The sequence below is a fragment of the Pelodiscus sinensis genome, chromosome 6 (genome assembly GCF_052426305.1).
Source record: "Pelodiscus sinensis isolate ZL-2025 chromosome 6, ASM5242630v1, whole genome shotgun sequence".
Classification (NCBI taxonomy): domain Eukaryota; kingdom Metazoa; phylum Chordata; order Testudines; family Trionychidae; genus Pelodiscus; species Pelodiscus sinensis.
In genome coordinates, this window is record NC_143057.1 from 114,319,768 (window position 1) to 114,346,388 (window position 26,621).

General features: G+C 42.0%; 1 protein-coding gene across 4 annotated transcripts in view; it reads right to left on the reverse strand.

The window, feature by feature from the left end:
* Positions 1-26,621, reverse strand: part of DCC (DCC netrin 1 receptor) — a 999,406-nt gene that overhangs the window by 203,613 nt on the left and 769,172 nt on the right. For all 4 annotated transcript variants that reach the window (XM_075932654.2, XM_075932652.2, XM_075932653.2 and 1 more), the window contains exon 12: positions 20,650-20,699. In XM_075932654.2, coding sequence (XP_075788769.2) covers positions 20,650-20,699 — 50 coding nt within the window. The remainder of the gene's footprint in view (positions 1-20,649; positions 20,700-26,621) is intronic.

A 26,621-nucleotide genomic window follows, 5' to 3' on the forward strand; every position in this document is an offset into this window, starting at 1 on the left:
AGTCTAAGAATGTCTGTACCTTTTTTGATCAAGCCCTAAAATTTCTTGGTTCATATGTAACCGTTCTATCACTGAAAATACTTGGAGAGATGAGAAAATAACTATGAAGGTCGGCTGAAAAAAGTCATTATGAATAATTTCCACAGTAATTAAAAAGTGAATGAATAAAGATACATTGACAGACAAGTGATAAAAAGGTAGCTGTAAATTCCTTGAGTGCTGCTGGAGTACATTCAGAGGACTAAAGCCCTACAGCACCCCACAACTACTCTGCAGAAATCAGAGATTACACCATACAAGTCCTTGCAAAAGGATAAGTGTGACACTAAGTGTAGTACCTATTCATTAATGCAGTGAAGGGGTGAACCAATGGTGTAAAAGTAAGCAAAATTTAGTGAAAAATCTGAACACAAAGCGGAGAAAGAATCGTGAGTGTGAGCTTGAAGAGTCAGCTGACCAAATCCATTACAAGAGACCGTTATGTTGTCCATAGTGCACTTTAATGCCTGGAAATGCAAAGCAGGCTTGGAGAGGATAAGCTTCAATGATGTATTAAAAATATAAATAGATAAAGACTAAAAGCAAAAAACTATACCCTAATGGCCTAATCCATGTCTGGGGAGTCTTCAGTGCCCTTCAGTGCCCAAAATAAATAACCACAACCTTGAGAACCCTGCTTAGTAAATAGAACATAGCATAATTAATGTACTTGATGGTAGAAGATAAAAAGTAATAGTAAATAAATTATAAAAAGCATAGATCTGATTTAATGCATTCCCAAGGGGTTTTCAAACTGTGATCTATTTCCCATTGTTAGTACATGAGCCTGATGTTCCCATTCATTCATTCATTTCACATTTAAAAAAATAATTGAAACAGCAAAGTTTGGCAGCTTTCCCTCTGCTGATACTTCAATGGTTTACCTTCCCAGTAGTCTTAGTTTCTTCTTTCTCCGTCCCCTGTCCTCCTGCCCCGTGTTTTCAGACCCATTGTCTTAAAAGAAATAGCTGGCAGTTATGGAGTTGCCAGTTGCATACACTAGTGTAAAATGTGGGAAGACCCCATTCTAGGCTTGAGAGTTTCAGTTACTATGTGAATTTGTCAAATGCATTTTTATGCCTTTGCAAAGAATGATGAAAAAAGGAAAAGTGAAGTGTAAGAGTAAGACACTGTTCAGTGTGTGCTATATGCCCCACACACGCATGTGCAACCCACAGCTCAAACTATAGAGGCTCATACTTTTAGCTTTGGGGAGCCGGGTGGTGACCTTAAAACAGTGGGGTCTTCTCTGAGATCTGATTGTAACCAGCTGTTCAGTGAAATTCATCCCTTTCTCTGCTGAGCCACAAAATATATTACTTTAATACAGCTGGAAATTCTCACCTTTCCTAGCACACAGTTCTAATGATCATCCATGGGTTCATTATAGCCAACATTAAGGCTTATGGGACAACTTTCCTCATAAACTTATGCAACTGAGTTTCCCCAATACTATATGGAATGGGATAATCACCTTCTAAGAATGATCTGTACAGCGAAGGTGATCAGCTAAGGGAAAGAAATCATCCACTGCATCAATCAAGGTTTAGAAAATGCCACAGAGGCATCCACAAGATACCTGTGGTAAAGAGTAAGAGGTAGCCACGTCCCTTGAAATAAAAATAGTTATGAAGACTTGGATACACGGGCAACTTCAGAAGATAACTATGTCAAGATGAAGTGGGCATTCTTCTTAGAAGCAATGCTTCTTTGTAGAAAGCTTGAGCCTGATTCTACATGGCCCTGCATCTTGTATAGTCATTTGCACCTATGCAAAGTGTACAATGACTTTTATTAAAAGTCATTTACCCCTGTGTAAAATACTACCTCATAAGAACTGTCTATTTAGTTACATCAATGGCAACATTCTGCACCGAAGGCAGTGGGGAATCAGGTTCCTTACCTCCAAGTTGCTTTTATGCCAGATGTTGCTAATGGGCCCAAGAAAACTCAGTTCTCTGACAATTTAAGAATAGAACCCTCTAGGGTTTGCATAAATCTGTCTGAAAGCAGTTAGGAACAGCTGTGGGCTCTATGCCCATTTCTGATACCAGAAAATGGAAACCCTGGAACTGGAAATTAGATAATACATCAGCCACATAATTATTCTTGGATGTTTACATAACTGGCACTGAAAAGGATTAACTGTATTACTATTTTCCATGGTATAAGTGCCTTGACCATCTCTGAGACTGATTTTGATTCACGGGGTTGTTTATTCTTAATCATGACCAAATGTTTTATCATCTAAATGAAATATTACTTTTTATTCTTCACACTTAACCCCCAAGTTGCACCTCTCCACATGACAGAAAAATTGGAGAACAAATAATCCTTTGTAATTCCCAGATTGCCACAGTCTCGTAATCACTCTGAGGTACACCATGACTGCCATCACAGCAGAGGACAAAAGAACAAATTATACAAAATAAAACTATCACCCCATTTCCAAAATGTTTGTCCATTTCTAGAACCAAATCCGAATTGAACATTGTTTAAACTTCTTGCTGACATATTCTTAAATATTTTGCTGACTTTTTTGTTCCTCAGAACTAACTTCTGCTCTGACAGAAAACAGAAAGTAATGGAATGCTCACAAATGCACCTTTTAGGAAGGTTTGCAAGCAACTTTTGCAAACAAAATAATTTGATCCAGCTTAGATACATTTCAGATAGCCACCCACATGTTTGCCTCAGGTAGAAGGCAGCATATTCTAGTTGTTAGTGAAATGAGATTGTTTCCCCACTTAGTCACTGTGTAACCTCAGAGAAGACATTCAATCTCTGTTCCTCAGTTTCTCTTTCTTTAAAAGGGGGATAATAGTGATATTCAGCTTTGAAACAGTGCTCTGAGATCTTTGTGGTTCATGCATTGTATTACTTTTATCCAAACCTACAGGATAACTGCTAACCTTTCATTGATATAATGAATTCCAAAATGCTAGAATACTATAATATGCAAGTCAAGCAAATAAATACATTCACTAGCATGGAAAGAATAACTCTGTATTTCTTATGTTTAAGGAAGATCTTCTGCACCATCAAACTCTCTTTAATATTAGGTGTTAGGTTAGATTAATGACTTAAAATATGGAATTTCTGGCAATGTCTCAGAAAACTCCTTTACAAACTACGTTCCAAAGCTTACACAAGTATAACAGATTCCTTCAGCATAAAATCTCTATGATCACTATGATTCAAAATAGCCAAGAAATTTCAGAGGCTTAGAACTATCCACTCAGGGTCTATTTTAAAGGGTGAGTATAATCATCTGTCTTCTGTTAATGCGATTTTTGGGTATTGATAATTCTTTTCAATGTGGTACAGTGCTTCCTGAGATCATCAGTCTAAGCTGGGTCTATATATGAAACAAAAGGATACAGTGCACTCTTCTCCTTATAAACAACTTGAATCTAAACTGTCCATGTGAAGGATATTCAGAACCTCACGGGCAAGAAATTAACAAAATAATATTAGAGGCTGAACCATAGACGTAACAGTTCAAAGTCCTTGGGGGACAGTGACCAGGGGCGGATATACGGCAGGGCGAACGGGGCGGCCGCCCCAGGCCCCGCGCTTCAGAAAGCCCCGCACATGCGCCGTGGTGCCGCTGCGCATGCGCATGGCGTCACTGCGCATGCGCCGTGGCAAAGGGGGGCCCCGCGGAATTATGCTGCCCGGGGCCCCGCAAAACGGTCATCTGCCCCTGACAGTGACAGTAGTCAAAACACTAATTCAATACTTGTTGAATGTTGATACTGAGTCTCCTAATGATGCATTACTCAGTTATAGTTAGAGGAAGCCATTATCTGATATGCCTTCCAGATATGATACATGACAGATTTAATATTTTTTCATACTCCTTTATTGGCACCAGGCCATTGGCAAAACTGTTTGAATTTGGATAGGAGAAATGATGTTTCTAAGCTCAATATATTAAATGCTCCAATTTGCATTGGATGTGTTATATAATTAAACTACTTGGATTTTTAGTTGAATTGAACATCTTTGAGGATATGTATGCATGGGTGACAGTGAAGCACTAAATAGATTAGGAAAATACACTTAAAACCTAAAACTAAACTAAAGATTCTGTCCCATATACATAGCTAGAAACCTCCTTAATAAATTTAGGGCACAAAATTTGAAGCACAGTATAATAATACCTTCTTGCTACTGAAACTTTTTGGGAGGGATAAGTGTAAAGAATATTTACCAAGAGAATGACCCACAAATGATCTTGGTCTCTGGGAGAGTGTATAATTAAAAGCGAGGAACAAAAGATATGTTGACTTACAGACTATCAGCAAATGTCTCCTTTTTAAAGGTTAAGCTCAGTTCTTCCCCATAAGTAATAGGTTTAAAGGTTAAAGAGCTCCTGCATTGCAGTGCTCTCCATAAGTAATATATTTAAAGGTTAAACACATAACCTAGAGGTCTCCTCTCTGTCTAAGTAGTGCTGACAATCATTGTTTTCACCTTTTGTTGTTTTAAAATGTTCACTTGACTCTTTTACAATACATTTTGTGTATGCCTCTGGATCTTATTAATGTTTATACCTGTCATCATAGGTCAAAAATCTGCAGAATGTTTGCAAAAGCCATTCCCCATTTAATTTTTTCACCCTGTGGTGGTTATTCATTTGGCAAGACTGGAGAAAACATGTTACCTCAGTTTAAAAAAATGTAGTTCACCTTTAGAATGTGTTTCTATTAATAACATCACTTTGCATTGATGTCACTCTTCCATGCTTTACAGTGTTTTGGAAACATTAGTTTCCTAAATGATTCTGACATAGAGCAGATCAAGGACCATACTCAGCTACAGCCTAATCATTTACCCTCACATTTCTACCTCCTTCAACAGAAAAACTTCATATTGTAGAAACACAAAACAATATTTTCAATCAGGGCATAGAGGGGCTAAAACATAGCACTTAAAATGGTGACTTGATTTTCAACAGTAATGAGCTCCCATGAGCTTCCACTGCCTTAGACAAGCCCCTCTTCCTGGAAGCAGAGCTTATGTAGGCAAATGTACACCAGTTACAAAATTAGTTATACTGGAAAAAGCACATTTTCCACCAAGCACTATTGTATTTACAGTACACTGGCATGTTTGGCATGTAAGAGTGTTAGGGGTGTGATTTTATTTTTACCTCTGCTTAACCATCTGCAAAATGGGGATTAGTGCCGCTTAGGGTAGCTTACAAAGGTGTTGCAATTGAATTCTGATTAATTTGTTCCTGAGCCTAAGCACCCTCCAATCCCTCAGAAGTCAACATATTTGCAGGGCAGTCAGCGTCTGGCAACGTGAGGCCTTAATAATGGTCAGCACTTTGTTATCCTCAGATGAAATAACTGCAGTGTAAGTGTAAGGAATTATCATAATTGCTTAATAGCCTACTGCAGGGAGCCCATACTTTTTGAATCATGCCCTCCCCTTACCCAGTCTATGTCCACCCCTGGGAGCCAGGGTAGGTGGTGAGGGGGTGAGTAGGAGAGGAGAGGACAGGGCAGAGGAGTCATTCTTTTGGGGTGGAAGGTCAGAAGGACAGGATGAGCTGCATGCTGGGATGGGAGGGATAACGGGGCAAGCCAGGAAAGGAGGAGCAATGCAGGGGGGCAGGATGGGGGAGGTGCTAGTACTGTCCCTGAGCACTCCTTAGGGCTCCAGCAACTGCTGCTGCTCTTCTGCCACCCAGTGGGTAACTGGTCTTTTGGCATGCGGACAGTTGGCACTGATGCTGCCATGCAACCAGTGGCAGAGCAGGGTTCTGTGGTGCTCCCAGCTCACTGCTCTAGGGGCTGGCCTGGGTTCCTCTGCATCCCTCTGCGGGGGAAGCGTGCCCCACAGTTTGGGTACCAGTAAGGTGTTCAGATACAACAGTGATGAGCTCAGTGTAAGAACAAGTGTATAATATAAAGGACTAGAACAGGGGTAGCCAACCCATTTAACAAAGAGAGGGGAAACAGCGGTGGAAAAAATGTGAAGAGCCGCACCAGTATTGTCAAGCAAAAAACAAAACAAAACAAAACAAAACAAGGCTGCCCTTTTTAAGGAGGAAGCAAGTTTAGGCTTTTTGGCCATATCAGGCTCCCGGCAACAGCTGCTATCTTGGGCGCCATTTTGAATTGCCGACCCGGTGAGCTCAGAGAAGCTGAGGTGCGGGGGGCGAGGGAGGAGGAGGCCATTAGGGGAAGGGGGGCGCAGGAGCGGCTTCACGATCTGCACTCTTTGGGGGAAGAGCTGCATGCAGCTCAGCTACAGCTACACTAGAACATGCCTCAGTGCCTGGGTTTGGCTGGCCTTGCAGACTGCTAGTGGTAGAGATGCACTGTGCACATGCTACTTCTGGTCCAACACCAGGTGGTAGAATGCATACAGGTGGCCAGAGGGAGGAATAAATATTATATGTGCAGATAGAGGGCAAGGACAGGATTCCTCTCACCCAAATCATGGTAACCAGGATAAGCAATTTCTTGGTGCTTTAATGAAAAGGACAAATTCATTGTAAGACTGTTTGAGGATAATTTACATGCTATTTTAATGCATATTTCATAGGAAAATAATTTTAAACAGTTCGCTTAAATGTGTTGTGACAGAGACGTTGATCCCTTTACTCCACTCCAGTATGTAATTTCCCTTCAGTACAGAGAAGGCGCCAGACCCACATGCCAAGCAATGAAAGAATGTTTTTCCACTGGCAACATCTGGCTCCTCCGTGTCTCATGTCTGTCACATTGTATCCCATGGCATGGCTTGTGATGGCTGCGTCTGTCTAAGTAGCAGAAATTAATTCCAGGAGCAAAACCAGACTCAGAAAATGAGCCCAGGAGTGTTTTAGAGTTACTGCTTTTAGAAGGGCGACAGCCACAGTTGCATGGAAATGATACAGACAAAGGGAGGGCATTGCCTTGGAGGACAAATATTGCATGCAGGCCCGCTGACAAAGTGTAGGAGGCTGGGAGCAATTTCCCAGGGGCCCAGGCAATTTAAAAGGGCCCAGAGACCCTGGCTGCTGCTGCAGTAGCTCTGCCTGCAGTCTAGGGGAAATATCTCTTGATTCAAAGATGCTGTTAATATGACTCATGCAGGTTCGGGGGTGGGGTTACTTGGCCCTGGAGTCTGCATGGTGCATATAAAAAGTGTCTTTGACTCAAGAGATGCTGCTGCAGCTTTCCTCCAGAACAGGGAGATTCAGGAAGGAAGGGGAGGCATGGTGTCACTGCTCTGTGGCTCATCCCAGCAGGTGGAGGATAGGAATGGGCTAGGCCCTGGTTTCCTCTGCTACATGGGGGAGGACTTGTGGCCCTGGCCAAGGGAGGGGGAACAGTAGGCCCATTGATTTCTGGGTCCGTTATGACCCATGGGTTCTGTTTCCAGGACTCTTACTTATTTTGCAATGGGCAAGTCCTCTAACCTCTTTGTAAAATGGGGATAACAACACCACTCACTCTTTGGTCAGCATTGTGAGGCTTATATTAATATTTGTTATTATTTATATAAAACAACATAGGTGGCTTTACAAAGGAGCAACCCACACGAGAAAATAGTATTGACTGGTGACTAGAAGCTGAAGAACTGAATTCTAAATTAGACAAAGGAGTGGAAAGGGAAAGAGAAGCGACATAAACATGTGATTTTTTTAAAACAAAAAGTTTGGTTCCCTTCCTGATATTTCTGAACCATCAGCATTGTAGGCTTCTGTTTGTTTTATAGTGTCCATCTCTCTAAGGATTCTTTTTCAATAATAAAAAAAAATTACCTTGCTTGAAAATTATTAAGAATCAAATGAGCAGACATGATGTGGATCACAATTTGCCCTTGCCTAAGTTGATCAAAGTCAAGCTCAACATTGTGCCAAACAACCCTCAAGAAACCCTCATGCCCTCAGGGTTTAATTGTAATTAGCTGGCACATGGCTGACTGTGATTTACTCAGGTCTACCCTGACTACAATGTCATGGCCAATAACTAACTTTATTCTTGACAACTGTGTTCAAACACATGACAATTTTGCAGTGTTGACCAGTTCTCAGAGTGGTATAAGTGGGAGGCAAATCATGAAGCCAAAAATATATAGAGGATGGTGATTTGCTAAAGGCAAGTAAAGTAATTTAAAGTAATTTGCTAAAGGCAGTGGACCTGATTCTCTATTTTGCTCCCCTCCCCTATCTAGACCTTTGCAAACTAAAGATGAAGTAACTAAAAAAATGCTATCACCAGTGGATGTCGATATTTCAGAGCTGCAGCATTTCATTTTGACTTTGCCTAACGTGTAAATGACCGCACAATGCAAGTATCCAGGGAGAGTGAGACTCACTGAATGCTAAGTGTTATCATTATTATGTCTGTAAAGTAAAATGAATATCCAACTGAATATTACAAATAAAATATTCAAAAGCATATTCCATTATCATCACTTGTTTTTGCTAGCTGTGTTTAGCCATTGTCTCCTTCAGCAAGGCTACAAGAATCTTATGCTTATTTCAATTTAAATTGATGAGGATGATCATCATCACACTTCTCTGAACTTTTCATATACAGTTAAACAACTACTCTCTCTTCTCATTTTATTAACTGTGTGAATTTCATTCAGGGTGAGATTCTGCAAGCAGTACTTCACAAAGCACAAATGACCATTAGTAGCCCCAGGTGAAGTCACACTTGGCCTTGGTGATAAACCTTTGATGGATCTTTTGGGGTGTTACTGTTGTAAATACTGCAGCCTAAGCAGGGTTGGGTCTGATTCTGCTCAGTTACATCTGCATAAAACTGGCTTAAAATTGTCTTCAGTTATTTCTGTTTTACATGAGAACACGAGAAGAATCAGGTCAGTTAGCTTTAATCTAATCTTTGATTAGGAGGAATTATTCTGATTCCCTTAACTATATTCAATGGAGCTGACTGCCACTGCAGGCCCCAGGGCAAGGTGGGGGCAGGGCTGGCTCTGTGCTCCAGGAAGAAGCAGGCCCAATGGCGGAAGGGGTAGGGTTCAGGGCAGGTAGCCCTTAGTGCCACCCAGACCATGGCATGCTTCCACACCCTAGGCCTTCAGAGTTCTGCAGAGCCATATGGAGCCTTACTTCACAAGAAGTCCCATTCACTTTCATGAAGTGACTCGTGGATGATAATTATCAATAGTAATATTGTAGATACTAGAAAACCTATTCATAAGCCATTACCCCCACTGTTCCTGGTGGTGCAGAGAATAAAAAGATAGTCCTTATTCCAAATAGTTTACAATCTAAGTAAAAAAATCAAGAGACATGGTGGTACAGACAGACTGAGGGGGGAATAAAAGTGAACAAGACAATACTGGTGAGGATATGCAAAGATTCTGTAGGCACAACAGCACATGAGAATTTTAAGGAAGGATTTGAAAGAGTGCAATGTCTCTGTGTTTGCTGTACAAATCCTTGATGCTCCTTTCATACAGTTCTTTTAAAGTATCATGGAGATAATGTAGACATTGAAATATATACAACTACTACCTACTTAAAGATTTTAAAATTGCCTATCTACTAACAGGCATTAAAGCTTCTGAGAATGACAGAAAAATTCAAAACCAACATTATATTTTAAAAGAGCACCACTATAACCAAAATCAAAATAAACAAACCAAAAACAGTGACAAATTTTCCCTCACATAGAGTTCTGTTGTGAGAAAAGTCCTTTCCAAGTTAAAAAAAAAAAAAGGAAAAATATCAACTCAATCGCTATCGCCTCTCAGCTAAAATAGCAGCAGCTCTGTCAAAGAAATTAAACTGGTATTTTGAAGTGTTTAGATCCAAGACAGGTCTCTTTCTCTCTCCAAAAGAAGAATTTCTTATAGTTTTTATCCAGAGCTAAAGAGTTAGGTACAGAATTGTATACATATCCTCTCCCACAAGAATAGCTAAATACAGTTTTATACCAAGTAATCTGCTTTTAAATTAACTTTCTTGGTACATGGCACATTTGTGTAGGTGGATCATCCTGCTAAAGTCACATTATGAATTCTACAGGTTTTGTTTTCTTTCCCATGATTTCCAATTTTATCAGTCAAATATGAAACAGCATAGAGTTGTAAATACCTTTATGGTCAAACACTGCTCTGGGATGCATGGTATCTCCTACTGACTAATGAAAAGAGCTTCTGTGCACAGCTTGAGGGTTGAATTTCACCCCATTTAGAAGTTGAACTGAATAGAAATACTTACAGAAATACTAATAATTCTCTTTTCTGTATTGCTGAGATACCACAGTAGACAAGTATTAGTAGGAAAAAAGAATATGGAATAGTCCATTATGAAGTGGAAGTTATGAAATAAAATGTCATAAGAAAAGACTTTTGACCATTTAAAAGAAATACAGGAAGTTTTGATTACTGTTCGTAATTGGTCATGAATTGTCACACACAGAGGGGAGATGATGACAGACTTGCTAGGCCCCTGGACAAGATGTGTGTGTGGGGGAGGGAGGGCAGTGTCATGCTCCCAGATTGGGTGGGGCCTTGACTGAAGAGGAAGAAATGGAAGCAGACAGCCGTCAGCGTCCCCCAAACCATGGTGCCACTCAGGGCTGGATTAAGGCATGGGCTAGCCAGGCATCTGCCCGGGGCGCCAACCCATGAGGGGTGCCTGATGGCAGCTGTAAGGGCCGTGTAGTGCCCCTCACAGCTGCCATCAGGTGCTGTTTGCCCGGCTCCCAGATCAAGGGCTGCAGCAGCTCCCAGCATGCACACTGCAGCGGCTGCCCGGGGCGGGGACCACGTTAACCCCCGCAGTGCCGGCCAGCAGCGCCCTTCCCCCAGTGATTGTGGGGCCCTGCATAGCCAGGCTCGACCCGCTCCAGGCGGCCCCGGATTGCACGCCAGCAGCAGTAGCCGGGCTGGGCCAGGCACATACGTCCTGCCACTGCCAGCTCTGCGTGCCCTTTCTCACGTACCGGCACAGGAGTGGGGCCACACATGGAACCTCCCCCATGTGCTGGCATGGGGGTGGGACTACGCATGCACCCGTCCCCAACCTGGGGCGCAATTAAACTGTCTGCCCGGGGTGCCGGATTGGCTTGGTCCGGCAGTGGTGCCACTAGCCTTGGGAGTCACTTGCAGTGTGCAACACTGTGTTCCAGTGGTGATTTAAAGGACCTGGGATTCTGGGTACTGTCGATGCTATAGTAGCAGTGGCAAACAGCCATGGACCCTTTTGAATTACTAGTCTGCGGGGCAGTTGCATCGTTTAGTTTTCCTTGTCAGTGTGCCTGCACAAAGAGCTCATACAGTATCCAATAGGACACTCTATGATTCTTGTTACTCTGTCTTCCAGTAACCCTCAGCCACTTGCTTATTTCATCACCTTTAATATCTTGTATTTTAGATTGAAAGCTCCTTCTGGGTGGGGGCTGTTGTTTATTGTACAGAACCTAGCAAAATGGAGCCCTGATCTGACTGAGGCCTCTAGGCACAACCACAATATAAATATTAATAATACTCCAAAATGTTCTATGTAATTAAATTCTTATATCTCCCACCACTAGGAAAATATTATGAAACCAGGAATCTTATTAAACTCAGCATGAAGTTCAAACAGGTATGAAGACTTTTGAAGCAGGTTATTGTATTAGAAAAGATTGCATTATGAAACATAGTTGCCCGGTGCAATATTTAAATACAATTTGGAAACTGTGCGAGAATAAAGTTCAGCTACTTTTTTATATTTAATCAAGTTGTGAAGTGGAAGTGTTTAACTGAACTAATTCTCAGTGACTACTGTCAGGTTAGATGTAAAGAAAAAAATGATCAGGACAAAACCTGACAGAACATAAAAGTGTTATATTTTAGATCATTGCAAAACCCAAGAGAGAAGAGAAAAACATTACAAACCTCATTCAGACTTTCACAAGAGTGGTAAATAATGTAAAGTTCAATCTGAAATTGGCAGTTAAATTGTGTGTTGGCAAAAAAAATGCCAAAGGAATCATATTTCTTAGCTATAAACTAAGGCATTTTAAATACTGTCCATAAAGTCAGTTCTTCTGTTTGATTATCTTTGTTTCCATAGATTTAGTGAATTTACTTTTCCTTTTATTAAGATTGTTCTTCAAAAAACAACCTACATTTACCAATCTATTCCAACTTTTACAAATGGTGTTCATGTTTCTATATACAAGTCTACCAATGTATTTTTATTCTAATACATGGAGGGCCTTAACGATGGACAAACATGAAATGATTCAGAAATTCTCTTTGGGATGCAAAGGCACCCAGAAGTTGAGAGGCACACTCTTTGGATGGATTGCTCACGAATGGTGCTGTATTGATAGCTCTAGAAAGCAGTAATTCCCTGTCAACAGAAGAACACTTCAGGGACTTCATAGTAGATTCCCCACACTATCTTGACAACATGTCTCAACCTTGATACAGAGATAGGAGGGCAGCTCAGATTCCATATCCATCATTCAAATCCTTTGCTTTCTCTGTTTTCAGACTGTCAAAATGTGTGCACATTTTACCAACTATTTGGTTGTGTGATATTGAAACTTGTTCACTGTGGAAAGGACTGATATAAACTTGTTTTGCATGGACACAGCAGACCTGTAGGCCATGATTCAGCAAAGCATGTAATCACGTGCATAAATCCATCCCCATTTAACAGAGTATTTATGCATGTTCTTAACTTAAAATACATTCTAACATTCCATTGAAGCTTTATGATTAAATGTTTTGTGAATCAGAGCTACAATAGCAACTTCTGATTAGGACTGAAATAGAAAGCTTAGAGATAAAAGGCTTTTTCCTTTGGCAATGGAAACATCAATATCATTACTATATGAACAAACTTTAAAATGGACTTAGTTCATCCCTGTTGCTGTGAAGCATTATTTCCTACAGCACGTTTTTTCCTATTTTTATTTTAAATGTCTTAACTTTGAACGATCAGTATATAAGGTCACTGAAGATTACCAGCTGCTCTGTGACATTTGTATCTTGAGAGTAAGTAAAAAACACACATAAAGGTTTGGAACAAGATATTCCTATACACCATTGCCCTTGGGTACTACATGAAGGAGGATTTAAAAAGTAGACTTGCATTTAAAAAAAATACTCATTTGCATTCAAGAAAACAAGAGATGGAAAATGGAGATTAGCTTGACTGAAATTTAAGTTCATAATTAACATGAGATTGTAGAAGTGTTTCCAAAGCAATAAGTTCATCCTTATTAATGAGCTTTTGATTTAATTTGTTGCTTAAGTGTCAGTGGTGTGAAAGGTAACGTCTGAAGGGCATGTTCTTTGAAACTGTCTGTAAGTACAGATTTTACATGTGGACACTTTCCCATTATATTTCATGGCTGCTGAAATTGATAAAGTTTGTATGTACATTTATGTAATGCTCTGAAGTGTCAACTGTATTGTTTAAATAGCCTTCATATTGCAATGAGTTACCAAAGAAAAGTTTATATTACTCCAATAAAAGAGGGGAAAAGAACCTCTCAAGCACACTGCATAATAAAGTAGTTCATTGCACTTTATATAATAAAATGCTAAACAAATGAACACCGAAAATATAAACTATCAAATGGAGAAGACAGTAGTAACCAACCTCAGCAAAGGATATGACTACACTGCAATTGGAGGTGTGAGTGCAGCACACGCAGATTTATTTGAACTCACTTTGAGCTAGCTGGCTTGAATAACAACAACATAAGTAAAGTCATAGCAACTGGGAGTAGCAGCAGCACAGGCTTTATAAACACACCAGGGTCCCTGGGTATGAACTCAAGTGACCAACCAGTGCTGGAGCTTCATTTCTATTTTTAATTGAGATAGATAGATCGAAGCTAGCTTAGGTATGTCTACACATGCTGCAGTTGTGCCTCTGAACAGAATATAGACACACCTTAAAAGCGTGTCTACACAACAAGTGGCAAACTGGTGCAAAGTAAATGGCCATGTTAAGCCCTTAATGGTCCTTTAGATTTAATTGACATTTGTGCCGTTGTGGAGGAAAAGATGAATATATTTGTTGCTATAAAAGTAGCAAGATAGCAATAGTCCTGCACAGCACATAGAAAGACTGCAAGCCATGTGTGTTGAACATAATTTTCAGGTGAAAGATTATTCCCAAGGGCAAATTTGTCTCTTTGTCTTCAAAGAGATTGTTTCTTTTAGTGGTCATTTATTATTTGGAATTACCTTTCCTTTGTTCACCTCAGCTTCACTGAGAGTGCTGTTACCTGAATCCTGAATGAGAAAGACACTATTTGAGATATTTTACCGATACCTTCCCCTCCACTACCATTTTTTTTCTGCATTGAAGTAACTCAGTTCCTCTGTTACAACTAATCTCAGTTGACAATCTTTGAACAAGACCTGGGTTTTATAAAATTGATCAATGATATTATTCAGTGCCTGTGGATCTGCTTTGTCTTAGTAAACTAGCATGGATACTTACTGTGATTTCTATTTGGGCCTCTATAGTGATTTTTTATGTGGTAAGACGTGATTGGCATCAGCTGGTATTAATTGTTGTGTGAAGATCCATTAATTTCCTGGAGATTAAGTCTAAATCAGTCTAATATGTGCTATCATATCATGTCCATATTGAAAAGACAAAATCAAAGAACACCCATTAGGAGATGGTTGAAATTTTAAATTTCCATCCTGAATGAAATGCCATGATTTCAAAATGGATATCATCCCCAACCATTCAGTAAAGTTGAAATGTCAACCTTTTCATGGAACAAAATATTCCAAATATTCCAGTATTTCATTTCAACCTTATCCAAACATTTAGATTCAATGAAATGGAAAAGTTCCATTTCCACTTTATCATTTTGACGTCCGTGTTATATTGAAATGATATAAAAGTTGAAACAATAATATCCAAGGCAACCTTATCAAAACAAATAGTTTTGATTTTATTAAAAGGAAACATTTTGATAATTTTCTGAAAAAATAAACAAAAATCAATGTTCCCTTTCAATGTTTCAATTTTATTTGATCAGTATTTTTATGACAGGAAACTGTTTTGCTAGCAAATTTTTGACCAGTTCTGGGTCCTCATATAGGGTGGAATTTCATAACTGTATGAGAAAACTCATCTGTTCAGGAAATAGAGTTTTCCTCAAAGGCTGCTTCCAAACTATGAAATGAATTCCCACAGGAGCTAAGAACCATCACAAACTACCTCTGCTCAAAGTGCAATACACTTCTTTGACCTGCCTTTTCTAGTACAATCACAGAGCAGCAGTTAATACATATTTATTTATTAGAAGAAAACAATTGCCAAAACACTAGACTATACACACAATTTCTCTGTGGGGGGAAGGGAGGGATGAGAAAGAAATGAACCTCACATGATAGATGTTAGTCCCATCACTTACTGCACTAGTGGAAAGTATTTGGATACTATAGTAACTACAGTAGTGAAAAATTATATAGACTAGAATGGTTAGTTACATTTACAATCAGATATTGGCATTGAACACTGTGAGGCTCAACTCCATAGTACCGCTCATGTCACCAGGGCACTACTCACCATGCCTCAGAGTCAGCAGCCACCTTTCATGATGTCCAGTTATAGAATCATAGAATATTAGGATTGGAAGAGACCTCAGGAGGTCATCTAGTGCAACTGCCAGCTCAAAGCAGGACCAACCCCAACTAAATCTTCCCAGCCAGGGGTTTTGTCATGCCTGGCCTTAAAAGCCTTTAACACAATGGTATATTGTAGAATATTAATATCTGCAAATAAAAGACAAGCCAGAAAACCAAAATAGGGACGTCCCCACTTCAAACAACCAATTCTCTGGTCAGTCTCTAAGGGTCTGGTCATTCCAGCTACCAGAATGCTTGTACTTCCAGCAAGCTGTGTCAGTCTCTTGGCAGTAACTAGGCTTCTCTCACAGAAGGAACAGCAGAGCTATTCCCTCCTGCCTGGGCACCCCCCAATTCAACTTGCTTTTTTTATTTTAACTCCTGTTTCCATATGAGACATCTCTGCAGATGTAGAATCATAGAATCATAGGACTGGAAGGGACCTCGAGAGGTCATCGAGTCCAGCCCCCCGCCCTCAAGGCAGGACCAAGCTCTGTCTACACCATCCCTGACAGATGTCTATCTAACCTGTTCTTAAATATCTCCAGAGAGGGAGTTTCCACCACTTCCCTTGGCAATTTATTCCAATATTTGACCACCCTGACAGTTAGGAATTTTTTCCTAATGTCCAATCTAAACCTCCCTTACTTCACCTTAAGCCCATTACTCCTTGTCCTGTCCTCAGAAACCAAGATGAACAAATTTTCTCCTTCCTCCTTGTGACACCCTTTTAGATATTTGAAAACCGCTATCATGTCCCCCCTTAATCTTCTTTTTTCCAAACTAAACAAGCCCAGTTCATGAAGCCTGGCTTCATAGGTCATGTTCTCTAGACCTTTAATCATTCTTGTCGCTCTTCTCTGTACCCTTTCCAATTTCTCCACATCTTTCTTGAAATGTGGCACCCAGAACTGGACACAGTACTCCAGCTGAGGCCCAACTAGTGCAGAGTAGAGCGGCAGAATGACTTCACGAGTTTTGCTTACAACACACCTGTTGATACAACCTAGAATCATATTTGCTTTTTTTGCAACAACATCACACTGTTGACTCATATTTAACTTGTGGTCCACTATGAACCCTAGATCCCTCTCCACCATGCTCCTTCCTAGACAGTCACTTCCCATCTTGTATGTATGGAACTGATTGTTCCTTCCTAAGTGGAGCATTTTGCATTTCTCTTTATTAAACTTCATCCTGTTTACCTCTGACCATTTCTGTAACTTGCTAAGGTCATTTTGAATTATGTCCCTATCCTCCAGAGAAGTTGCAACCCCACCCAAGATACGGTTAATTGGGTCCACAAGTTTTAATTAACCTCTTCCTTACCAGTGTGAGTCTTATAAGCATCATCATACACAATGATTTTTAAAATCATTCTGATTTCTTTCAGAAACAAATTTCTAGTGCATTTGTCCAAAAACCTTTAGACTTTCAGCAGTTTAGCTGTCCCTATCACAGAAACAATCATTCGGATAAACTCATGTGGCTAATGTTAATTGCATTTGACTGAATTGAAATATGTATTTTTTTCAATCTGCTAATTTTCAAGAACCACTATTTTGTACACAGAAATATCTGTGCCCAGAAGTGCACATGGGAAAAGGAGTAATTGTGCACAAAGTCATTGCCACACCAGTGAAGTCAACATAAGTTTTTCCATTGACTTCAAGGAGAACAGAATTGAACTCAAAGAATGCATTTTTAATTTGAAAAATAGATACTTATGTATTCAGGTAGCCCTTATACATACACAGTTACACTGTGAAGTTCACATTTTCATCTGGCACCAACTGGCATAGCTTTAATGTCTTTCTCACCTACAGGAATCTAGCCCAAATTTTGGGGAACATATGTGGAAAATGCCGGTCATCTTTGCATCCACACATTCCAATAGCAAACCAAAAACAGATGTACATCCCAGAAAAAAAAAGTGCATTGTATGTATTGAAAAACTAAGGGGAAAATAATAAATAGCTATTTACATTTCCAATAGCTTTAAAATGGGAGTCAACAATGTGTTTTTGTTGAGATAGAATGAACACAAAATAAGACAGGGAATCAAGAGTTTTGTTCAATTTCCCTTGGCAAGTCAACTATTGGTGCTTCAGTTTGCTTGTGCCTAAAATGATAATAATTACTCTACTTTGTTAAAAGAGTTGAGATTCACAGAGTAATAACAATAGCTGCACTTACAAAGTGTTAGCAATGAAGCACATCAGTTTTAAAAGCAGAAGACTTAGACAGATTCCCTACATTGCTCCAGATTTATTGGCATGTCTCGTTAGCTTCTCTGTGCCTCAGTTTACTCAAAGGTAAAATGTGAACAACATGTAAGTCACAGAATGTTTGTGTCACTTTTTTGTGCTATAGTGAGTACTCTTTATAAACTAGCCAATTAGCCCGTCATAAGACGGGATTTTCAGGTCTCTCCTCCACGTTGGTCTTCTCTCCTGAGCCTCCGGTCTCTTGCTCCATCTCTCTCTCTCCTCCTCCTACTGTCTCACTGTCTCCCCCCCCCCCAGCTCTCCTCCATCTCCTGCCCCTCTCTTTCTCTTCTCCTATCCTACCTGCCTCTCACTTGGGGGACGCGGAGCCTGAACAGCCATTTGGGCTCTGCACTCCCCGTGCAGCCCGGGGAGCGTGGAGCCCAAACATTTACTTGTGCCACTTGCTGCCCCACGGCGGCCTGGCTGACCAGAGCAGAAGTCAGCTGACCACCATGGCGGGAGGCGAAGGGAGGCAGGGCGGTGACATTCACGGCCAGGGAGCGGGGCCTGGAGCCGCTGTCACGCTGCACGTCACCGCCCTGCTCCCCTTCCCTTCCCACCGTGGTGCTCAGCTGATTTCTGCACTGCTCAGCCGAGCCATTGCGGGGGAGCAAGCGGAGCAAGCCGCCGTTTGGACCCCGCACTCCCCATGCAGCACGGGCTGCCCAGAGGGAACAGCCAGCATTTCAGACAACAAAGCTGCCCAGAGGGAACAGCCAGCATTTCAGCATTACAGACTCTCAGACATTGGGCTACTATATATATGACTAGCCAATTAGCCCATCATTAGACGGGATTTTCAGGTTTCTCTTCCACGTCAGTCTTCTCTCCTGAGCCTCCAGTCTCTCACTCCGTCTCTCTCTCTCTCTCTTCCTCCTACTGCCTCACCCTCTATCTCAGCTCTCCTCCACCTCCTGCCTCTCTCTCTGTCTCTCTTTCACTTCTCCTCCTCCTCCTGCTCTCACTCGGGGTACCACAGAGCCCAAATGGCCGTTTGGGCTACACACTCCCCGTGCTTAAATGGTTGCTTGCGCCGCTTGCTCCCACGCGGCAGCCTGGCTGAGCAGCGCAGAAGTCAGCCAAGTGCCACGGTGGGAGGTGAAGGGGGACGGGGTGGTGACGTTCACTCCCAGGGGCGGGGCCTGGAGCCACCATCACGCTGCATGTCACCGCCCCACCCCCTTTGCCTCCCAACATGGCACTCGGCTGACTTCTGTGCCGCACAGCCGGGCCGCCGCGGGGGAGCAAACGGCGCAAGCAGCCATTTGGGCCCTGCACTCCCCATGCAGCAATGGCTGCCCAGAGGGAACAGCCAGCATTTCAGGGAACAGCGCCCTCCAGAGGGAACAGCCAGCATTTCAGGGAACAGCGCCCTCCAGAGGGAACAGCCGGCATTTCGACGTTACAGACTCACAGACACTGGGCTACTATATATATGATAAATAAGGAGTTTCATTGAGACTATGTCTAGACTACATCTCTCTTTTGAAAGAGGGATGTAAATTAGAAATATTGAAATTGCAAATGAAGCTGGGGTTTGAATTTCCCATGCTTCATTTTGCATAATTGCATCATGGCATTTTTTCGAAAAACGCTATTTTGAAAGTGAAACTGCGGTCTAGACATGGCGCTTTCAAAATGAAAAGCCTTTTTTGGAAGATCCTGTACACCTCATTTTTTGAATGCAAGATCTTTCGAAAAGGGATTTTCTTTTTGAAAGAACTGTGTCTAGACCGCGGTTTCACTTTTGAAATAGCATTTTTCAAAAAAATGCCATGATGCAATTATGCAAATGAAGCACGGGAAATTCAAACCCCGGCTTCATTTGCAATTTCAATATGTCTAGTTACATTCCTCTTTCAAAAAAGGGATGTAGTTTAGACGTACCCTATACGAGGAGAAAGACTCAGGCCATGTCTCCACTTACAAGAGGATTAACACTCTGACAATTGATCTTTCAAGGTTTGATTTAATGGGTCTAATAAATACCCACCAAGTTGAATGCTCAGGGAGTTCCCATTGACTTCGGTAATCCTCACTGTTGCAAGAAGTAAGGGAAGTCAACAGGAGAATTTCTTCCATCAACCTTCCACTGTGGAGATGGCGCGAAGCTCAGCTTAAGATATTTATGTTAATTTTCATATGTGGAGTTGCATGCCTTAACCTGACCTTCCCCCCACAATGTAGACTTGGTCATAGTCAGGTTCTTCAGGGGGATAGTACTTTTCATGGTTTCTAGAGCAAACTGAACTGCTTGACTAGTAATTGGGAAACCCTTTTGTATGCAGGAGAATTAGCATTGTGTCATAAATTCTGGACTATAAAATCAAATATTACAAGAACAATGCATCATTAAAAGCATTTTAAGGGGAAATCTTTTTTTTTGTTTGTTAGAATCAACAACAAAATTGCAAAGTCTCATTCATCAGCAATTAATACCGATTCTCATTTGCTACACTGTTACTGTACAAAAGTTATTGTCTTAATTAAACCAGCTCAGGTGCATGTAACGCTTTGGCCTGTGGAAAGGAAAGAAAAATAATACCCATAAAAATGACTGTTACTAAAGAGAAATGGGAATTTGGAATGTTCCATTCATCTAATAAGGAAGGATAAAGAGATGAATAAACCAAAGCATTGTGTGGATTTTAGAACATTTTCACTTATGTAAAAACTACACATAAATATGGTGTGTAGATCCAGGATGCAATATATAAACACTGACAATGAGAAGATGAATATATGGCAGACTTACCCGTGAATTAACCACTTCCAAGGAGACATTCTGAGGCATCCCACTTGGTACTAAAAGGGGGGGGGGGGAGAAATGGAAATATTGTAATTAGTAGGAGAATCATAAAAGGTGATGTCAAACCTCTTTTTGGAAAGATGTGAATATGGCTTTTCCATGCATTTAAATCTTATTATAAATGTGTAGTTAATACAAGTGGTACTTCAGAGGGCACCTAGAGTGACAATAATAAATGTATCTATTTTTGGTAGACCTATTAGTGAGCCCCTAACACAGTTAGTCAGTAGATTTCCTGCAGTGTTACCAAGTAGTTAATTTCAGTTACTTGTTTATTTCAGTTGATGTTTATGACAAAATCTTTCAGGTAAGTGCTCTGGAAAGTACAAGGCTATTAAAATACATGCATTTCAGAATTCAAGCTTCATTCTGATAAATCAGTATATGCTATCCTAATAGGTACTACTTCTGAAGATCTCCCAGAAAATTAAGATTTTGAAGCCTGTTTCTGATACTAGTAAAATATTCTTTAAAATATATCTTCTTGCTCAAAGTAATATATGTAACTGGGAAGACACTGTTTATGAATTTTACAATTAATTTTATTACATCCATACTAATAAACATACTTTAATTCTTCAGTGAGACGAATGCTTATTTCACACCTCATCTTACAAGCTGCTGAAGACCCTCTTTCCAGCTTCTGATGCCCACAACTACATCCAAACACAATCACCAGACACCAGAGAAGGGAGTGTGAACAAATGACTGACAAGTTCCTAGCTAGTTAAAATTAGAATTTCCTTAAACTGTAAAATGTATTTATATTAAACACCCTGTGACAGGGCGCTTGCCCTGCACTGGCCCTTTAAGGGCAAAACCCCAGCCCAGAGAAGGGGCTGAGAGCAAAGCCCCAGCTGAGGCAGTTCTAGTGATGAGGGCCCAGCTGGGAGCTATATAAGAGAGAAGGGCAGGGCTGGCCTGAGCCATTCGTGCGCCCCACCCCCGCCCAGCCCAACAGCCCCGCATGGCACCCCCTGCAATGGGGCACTCTGGGTAGTAGCCTGGTCAGCCCATAGCTTGGGCAGGCTCTGGAGAAAAGCCTACTGCTGCGGAGGAAGAGCAGTGAGGGCCTGGCTGCTAGGGAAGCAGGAGACTCCCTGGAGCTAGAGCAGTGCTGGGGAAACAAGGCATGGCTAGGGGAGCTCTAGCCAAGCAAGTTCCCAGGCTGCAGTGCCTAAGCAGGAGAATAGAGTACTCTGGGAAAGAGAGGACCCTGGGGTGTGACCAGAGCAAACAACAACATCCCCCGGAAGGGGGGCTCAGACGCTGGTGTGGGCATTGCCGGAGGGCAGTGTCTGGAAGAAGATGCTGGGGAGAAACAGGGGGCAGGAGAAACAGGGGGGAGCACCATCTAGAAAAAGGCATCCAGCAAGGCCAAAAGAGCTAATTCCCAGGACAGCCGGCTAGTGTTGCCATGGCGGTGAGTCGCCTTTTCACACACCTCCAAAGTGTTTTTGTGCACCTAGGACTCATTTCTGCCGTTCTCACCCACGTTGAGTGATGTCATTAATACCGATAGAGTAGTAGGAGTAGGAATAAGACCCTCCGGAAAAGGGCACTTTTTCCGGAGGATCGGGGCCAGTGTAGACGCTCTTTTCCGGCTTTTTTAAAAGCCGGAAAAAAGCGGCGGACATTTGTATTTAAATGCCGCGGGGGAGATTTAAATCCCCCGCGGATTTCCCTACGACGACTGGTGGAATTTACATACCCCTTCCGGAAAAGGGGCCAGTGTAGACGTAGCCGTGATGTTCAACCAATAGTTCAATACCAATAGATGGTATCTTCAATCATGAATTCATGGTTTGAGGCGCCTTTGCACTTTTTGTCAACTGCAATAACACACACGCCACCGGATCTAGCCCATGGACACAGAATGCTGGGTGCCTCAGGCAGACTCCCTGCTTGGTGCTCAGAAAAGGGGCTGCCAGGCCATTTGTATTTCTCAGCTGTGAGCCGGGCTTAAGGGCAAGAGGCTTCAGGCATGACCAGAAACCTGCCAATGGGAGCTGCCTCTCTGAAGAACAGGCAGCAGGCAAAGCACTACGTCTCCCTTCCCTCAGGCTCTTATTCAAAGATGCACATGACACCTGCAGCCTATTTGGGAGCAGGGCAGGCAGAGAGGCTACCTGAGAAACATATTGGGCTGTTGGCCAGAAGTCACCTAGGTAAGTCTCCCGGCCAAAGCCTGCCTTTAGCTCCCCAGTCCCTCCCTCCTCCCAACCATCTACCCTCCCACTCCTACCTCCCTACCCCACATAAGCCAAACCCTCTGCCCCCCTTCTCAGCCTATATCCCTCCTAGATCCAGCATCCCAATTCCCTGCCCCAGATCACAATCCCCTCCTTCCTGAGGTCATAATCCAAACCCCTTCACACCAATCCTGTGCTCTAGGTTGCAACTGCCTCCTTCACTCAAACTCCCTCCCAGCCTCTCCTGTATCCCAATCTCTTGCCTCAAGCTCCCTTCTGCACCCAGCCTCCATCACAGACCCCGCAACTCTTCCATGAATATCATGAAAGAGTGTGACCCTCGACCACTTTCGAAAATCTTAGTGTGCCCCCCCCATCAAATATTATTGCCCACCCATGGAGTAGATGATCATAACGAGTCTCTTCTGGACTTAAAAATATGCATCTGTGAAATAATGCAAATGTCACTAATACATATATTAAATACATTTGTACTTATACTGGAAGTACAGAATCATAATAACGAATATAAATCATAGTTCCATGGATTACCCAAAACAGCTTTGATCAGCTTTAAAGTTTGAAACTGAGAACTTTAAAAAAATTGTGAATACAAGAGCAAGACACTCTCACTCCAAAGTAGCTGATTGCTTGTGGGTAGGACACTCACCTGAAATGTTGGAGATGGAGGTTCAAGTCAGGCCCAGTAAATAATTAAATCTGGTTCCCTGACCTCACAAATGAGTTCTATTGTCTACTCTAGAAGGGGTCTTTCATTAGAAACTCCATACTGAACCTGAGGAATGTTTATTCAAAACAGCTACACTTCTGCAAAAAGTTTCCATTTTGAGAAACTAAAAGAAATGGGGTGGACTTTTTGAAAAATTTCCGACTAGCTCTAAGTGCTATGAAAGTATACACAGAAATTCATGTTTTCGATGAGTGGTGCAATGAAGTATTTGGCAATGATCTTTAAAACCTTTCCTCAATAAAGAGCACATCACTGGGGCCTGCTTTGGAAAGGATGACGGGCAATCAAATATTTGAACACAGCTTTGGGTTTCTAAAAGTGAAAACTGAGTCGTTAGATTTTTCCCCAGTGGTACTGAGGTTTGGGGACACAGGGTCTGCAGAAAGTGCTTCCAACTGAATAATGTTCTAGTTTGTTGATGTCTGTTTTGTGCTTTTTACATTAGGAGAAGCAGTATGTGTAATGCCAAGAGGCAGAGCCAAACCTGGAACCTCTGGTGTTTAGTGCATGAGTCTCTATAGCTTGAGCTAAAAGCCAGCTACCTCTCAGCTAAGGCTGTGGAGTACACTCATTCTTCCTCTCTGTAAGTGGTCTAAGTGCCACTATCGTACACGGGACAGTAAACCATGCCCATTAGGTGTGTGGGTTACATATGCATCAATGGATAGGGCACTATAATGGTAAACAGGAGGCCTGGATTCTATTTTAGCTATGCCACTGACCTGCTTTGTGACCCTGATCAAGTCACATCCCATTCTTTTCCCACCTTTTATCTGTCTTATCTATTTAGATTGTTAAACTTGATGGGTCAGGAACTATTTCTTACAATGTATTTCTAGCAGTGCAACTACAATGGAGTCCTACTGTGATTGGTGCCTTAGGCAATAACATAGTTCAAATAATAGTTAATAATACCAACAATATGTTGGTATCCAAGGATGAATCCAAATGCTTAACATCCAAGGATATGTCTACAATACAGAATAAGGCTGAATTAAGATACACAACTTTGCTACGTTAATTGCGTAGCTGAAGTTGAAGAACCTTAACTCGACTTTTGGAGCAGTCCATATTGCAAGAAGTTCAAAGAATACTCTCCCTTCAACTTTCCTTACTCCTCATGGAAGCAGAACCACCAGCATCAACCAGAGTGCCCCTCTGAGTTCACTACACCCACAAATTCTAACCCTGAAAGATCAACAGTGGCAGCTTTGATCTTGTCTGTAGAGTAGACATAGTCCAGAAGAATGGGTTGCTCATCAGTTACTCCGGAGACTGTACTCATTACTTCAACAAATTTAGAAACAAAGAATTTACATCTCTAAGGTACTCATTATTTCATACCAAAGAGAGAAGCAATTAAGTATTCCTGTGATATTACTGATCTGATCAGCGAATAATGGATCTCACACAAGAAAGCCTGTTCTCATGACCTAATTTATGGAATCAAGCACTCAGGTAAGATTTCTATATATATTAAATACCAGCGAATAATGGATCTCACACAAGAAAGCCTGTTCTCATGACCTAATTTATGGAATCAAGCACTCAGGTAAGATTTCTATATATATTATATCAGAATGTGTAATATGATCATCACCAGGGCTTGACAAACTGTGGCGAGAGCTACTCGCCAGCCCTGCACCATGCATGCGCGCAGGCGAGTAGAAACAGCAGTTTGTCGAGCCTTGATCATCACCTTCATGCATGAAGGAATTGTACACTTATAAAAACTCTATGCTCACACTCTGTACAAAGATATGACTTTTTTCTTCTGTCCTGTCCAGGAAGAAGCAGGAATTGTCATCAGCAACGTCTATTTCTCCCTGCTACCTTATCCTGAAGACAAATAAGGGTATGTCTACACTACACCGCTAATTCGAACTAAGCTAATTCGAACTAACGCATCTAGAACTAAAAACTTGTTCGAATTAGCGTTCACATTAAGTGGACCCTGAAGCGGGGTTAAGGATGGCCGGAAGCAGTGCCGGCAGGGCATCAGAGGAGGACTTAGAGCGTGGAGATGCTGTCTCAGGCTAGCCAAGGGCTGTGCTTAAAGGGTCCCGACCCCCACCCAGGACAGACAGTTCTCAGGGGTGCCCCTCTTGAAAAGCAGTCCTGGCTTGGAGTGCCCTGAGTGCCCACACTGGGCACATCACAGCACTCGACCATCAGCCCGGCTGCACTTGCCGCAGGCTGCCATCTGGGGAGAGGGGGCAATTGGGGGGCTGCAGGAGAAGTTCCACCCCCAGAAGCCCGCAGAGCCAGCCCAATCCTCCCCATCGGGGGCTTGTGCCCCATTCCTCCCTCACCTCCTTCCACTTACCCTTCCCTAGCCCCTCTTCTTGATGTACAAAATAAAGATAACATGTCTTCCAAAATGGAATCTGTCTTTATTGAACAAAACTGGGGGAGACTGGGAAAAGGAGGTGGGAGCGGGGAAGAGAAAGGGTGGGAGAGGGGAGGGCAACTAAAATGATCAGGGGTTGGGAACAGATCCCATATGAAGAGATGCTAAAGAGACTGGGACTTTTCAGCTTAGAAAAGAGGAGACGGAGGGGGGACAGGATAGAGGTCTCTAAAAGCATGAGTGGGGTGGAGAGGATGCATACAGAAAAGTTCTTCATTAGTTCCCATAAAGAAGGACTAGAGGACACCAAAGGAAAGGAATGGGTAGCACGCTTCAAACTAGTAACAGAAAGTTGTTCTTCACAAAGCAAAGAGTCAACCTGTGGAACTCCTTGCTGCAGGAGGCTGTGAAGGCTAGAACTAGAACAGAGTTTAAAAGGAAGTGAGATCAAGTCATGGAGGTTGGGTCCATGGAGTGCTATTAGCCAGGGGGTAGGAGTGGTGTCCCTGCCCAAGGTTTGTGGAAGGCTGGAGAGGGATGGCACGAGACAAATGGCTTGGTCACTGTCTTTGGTCCATCCCCTCCAGGGTCCCTAGGGTTGGCCACTGTCGGCAGACAGGCTACT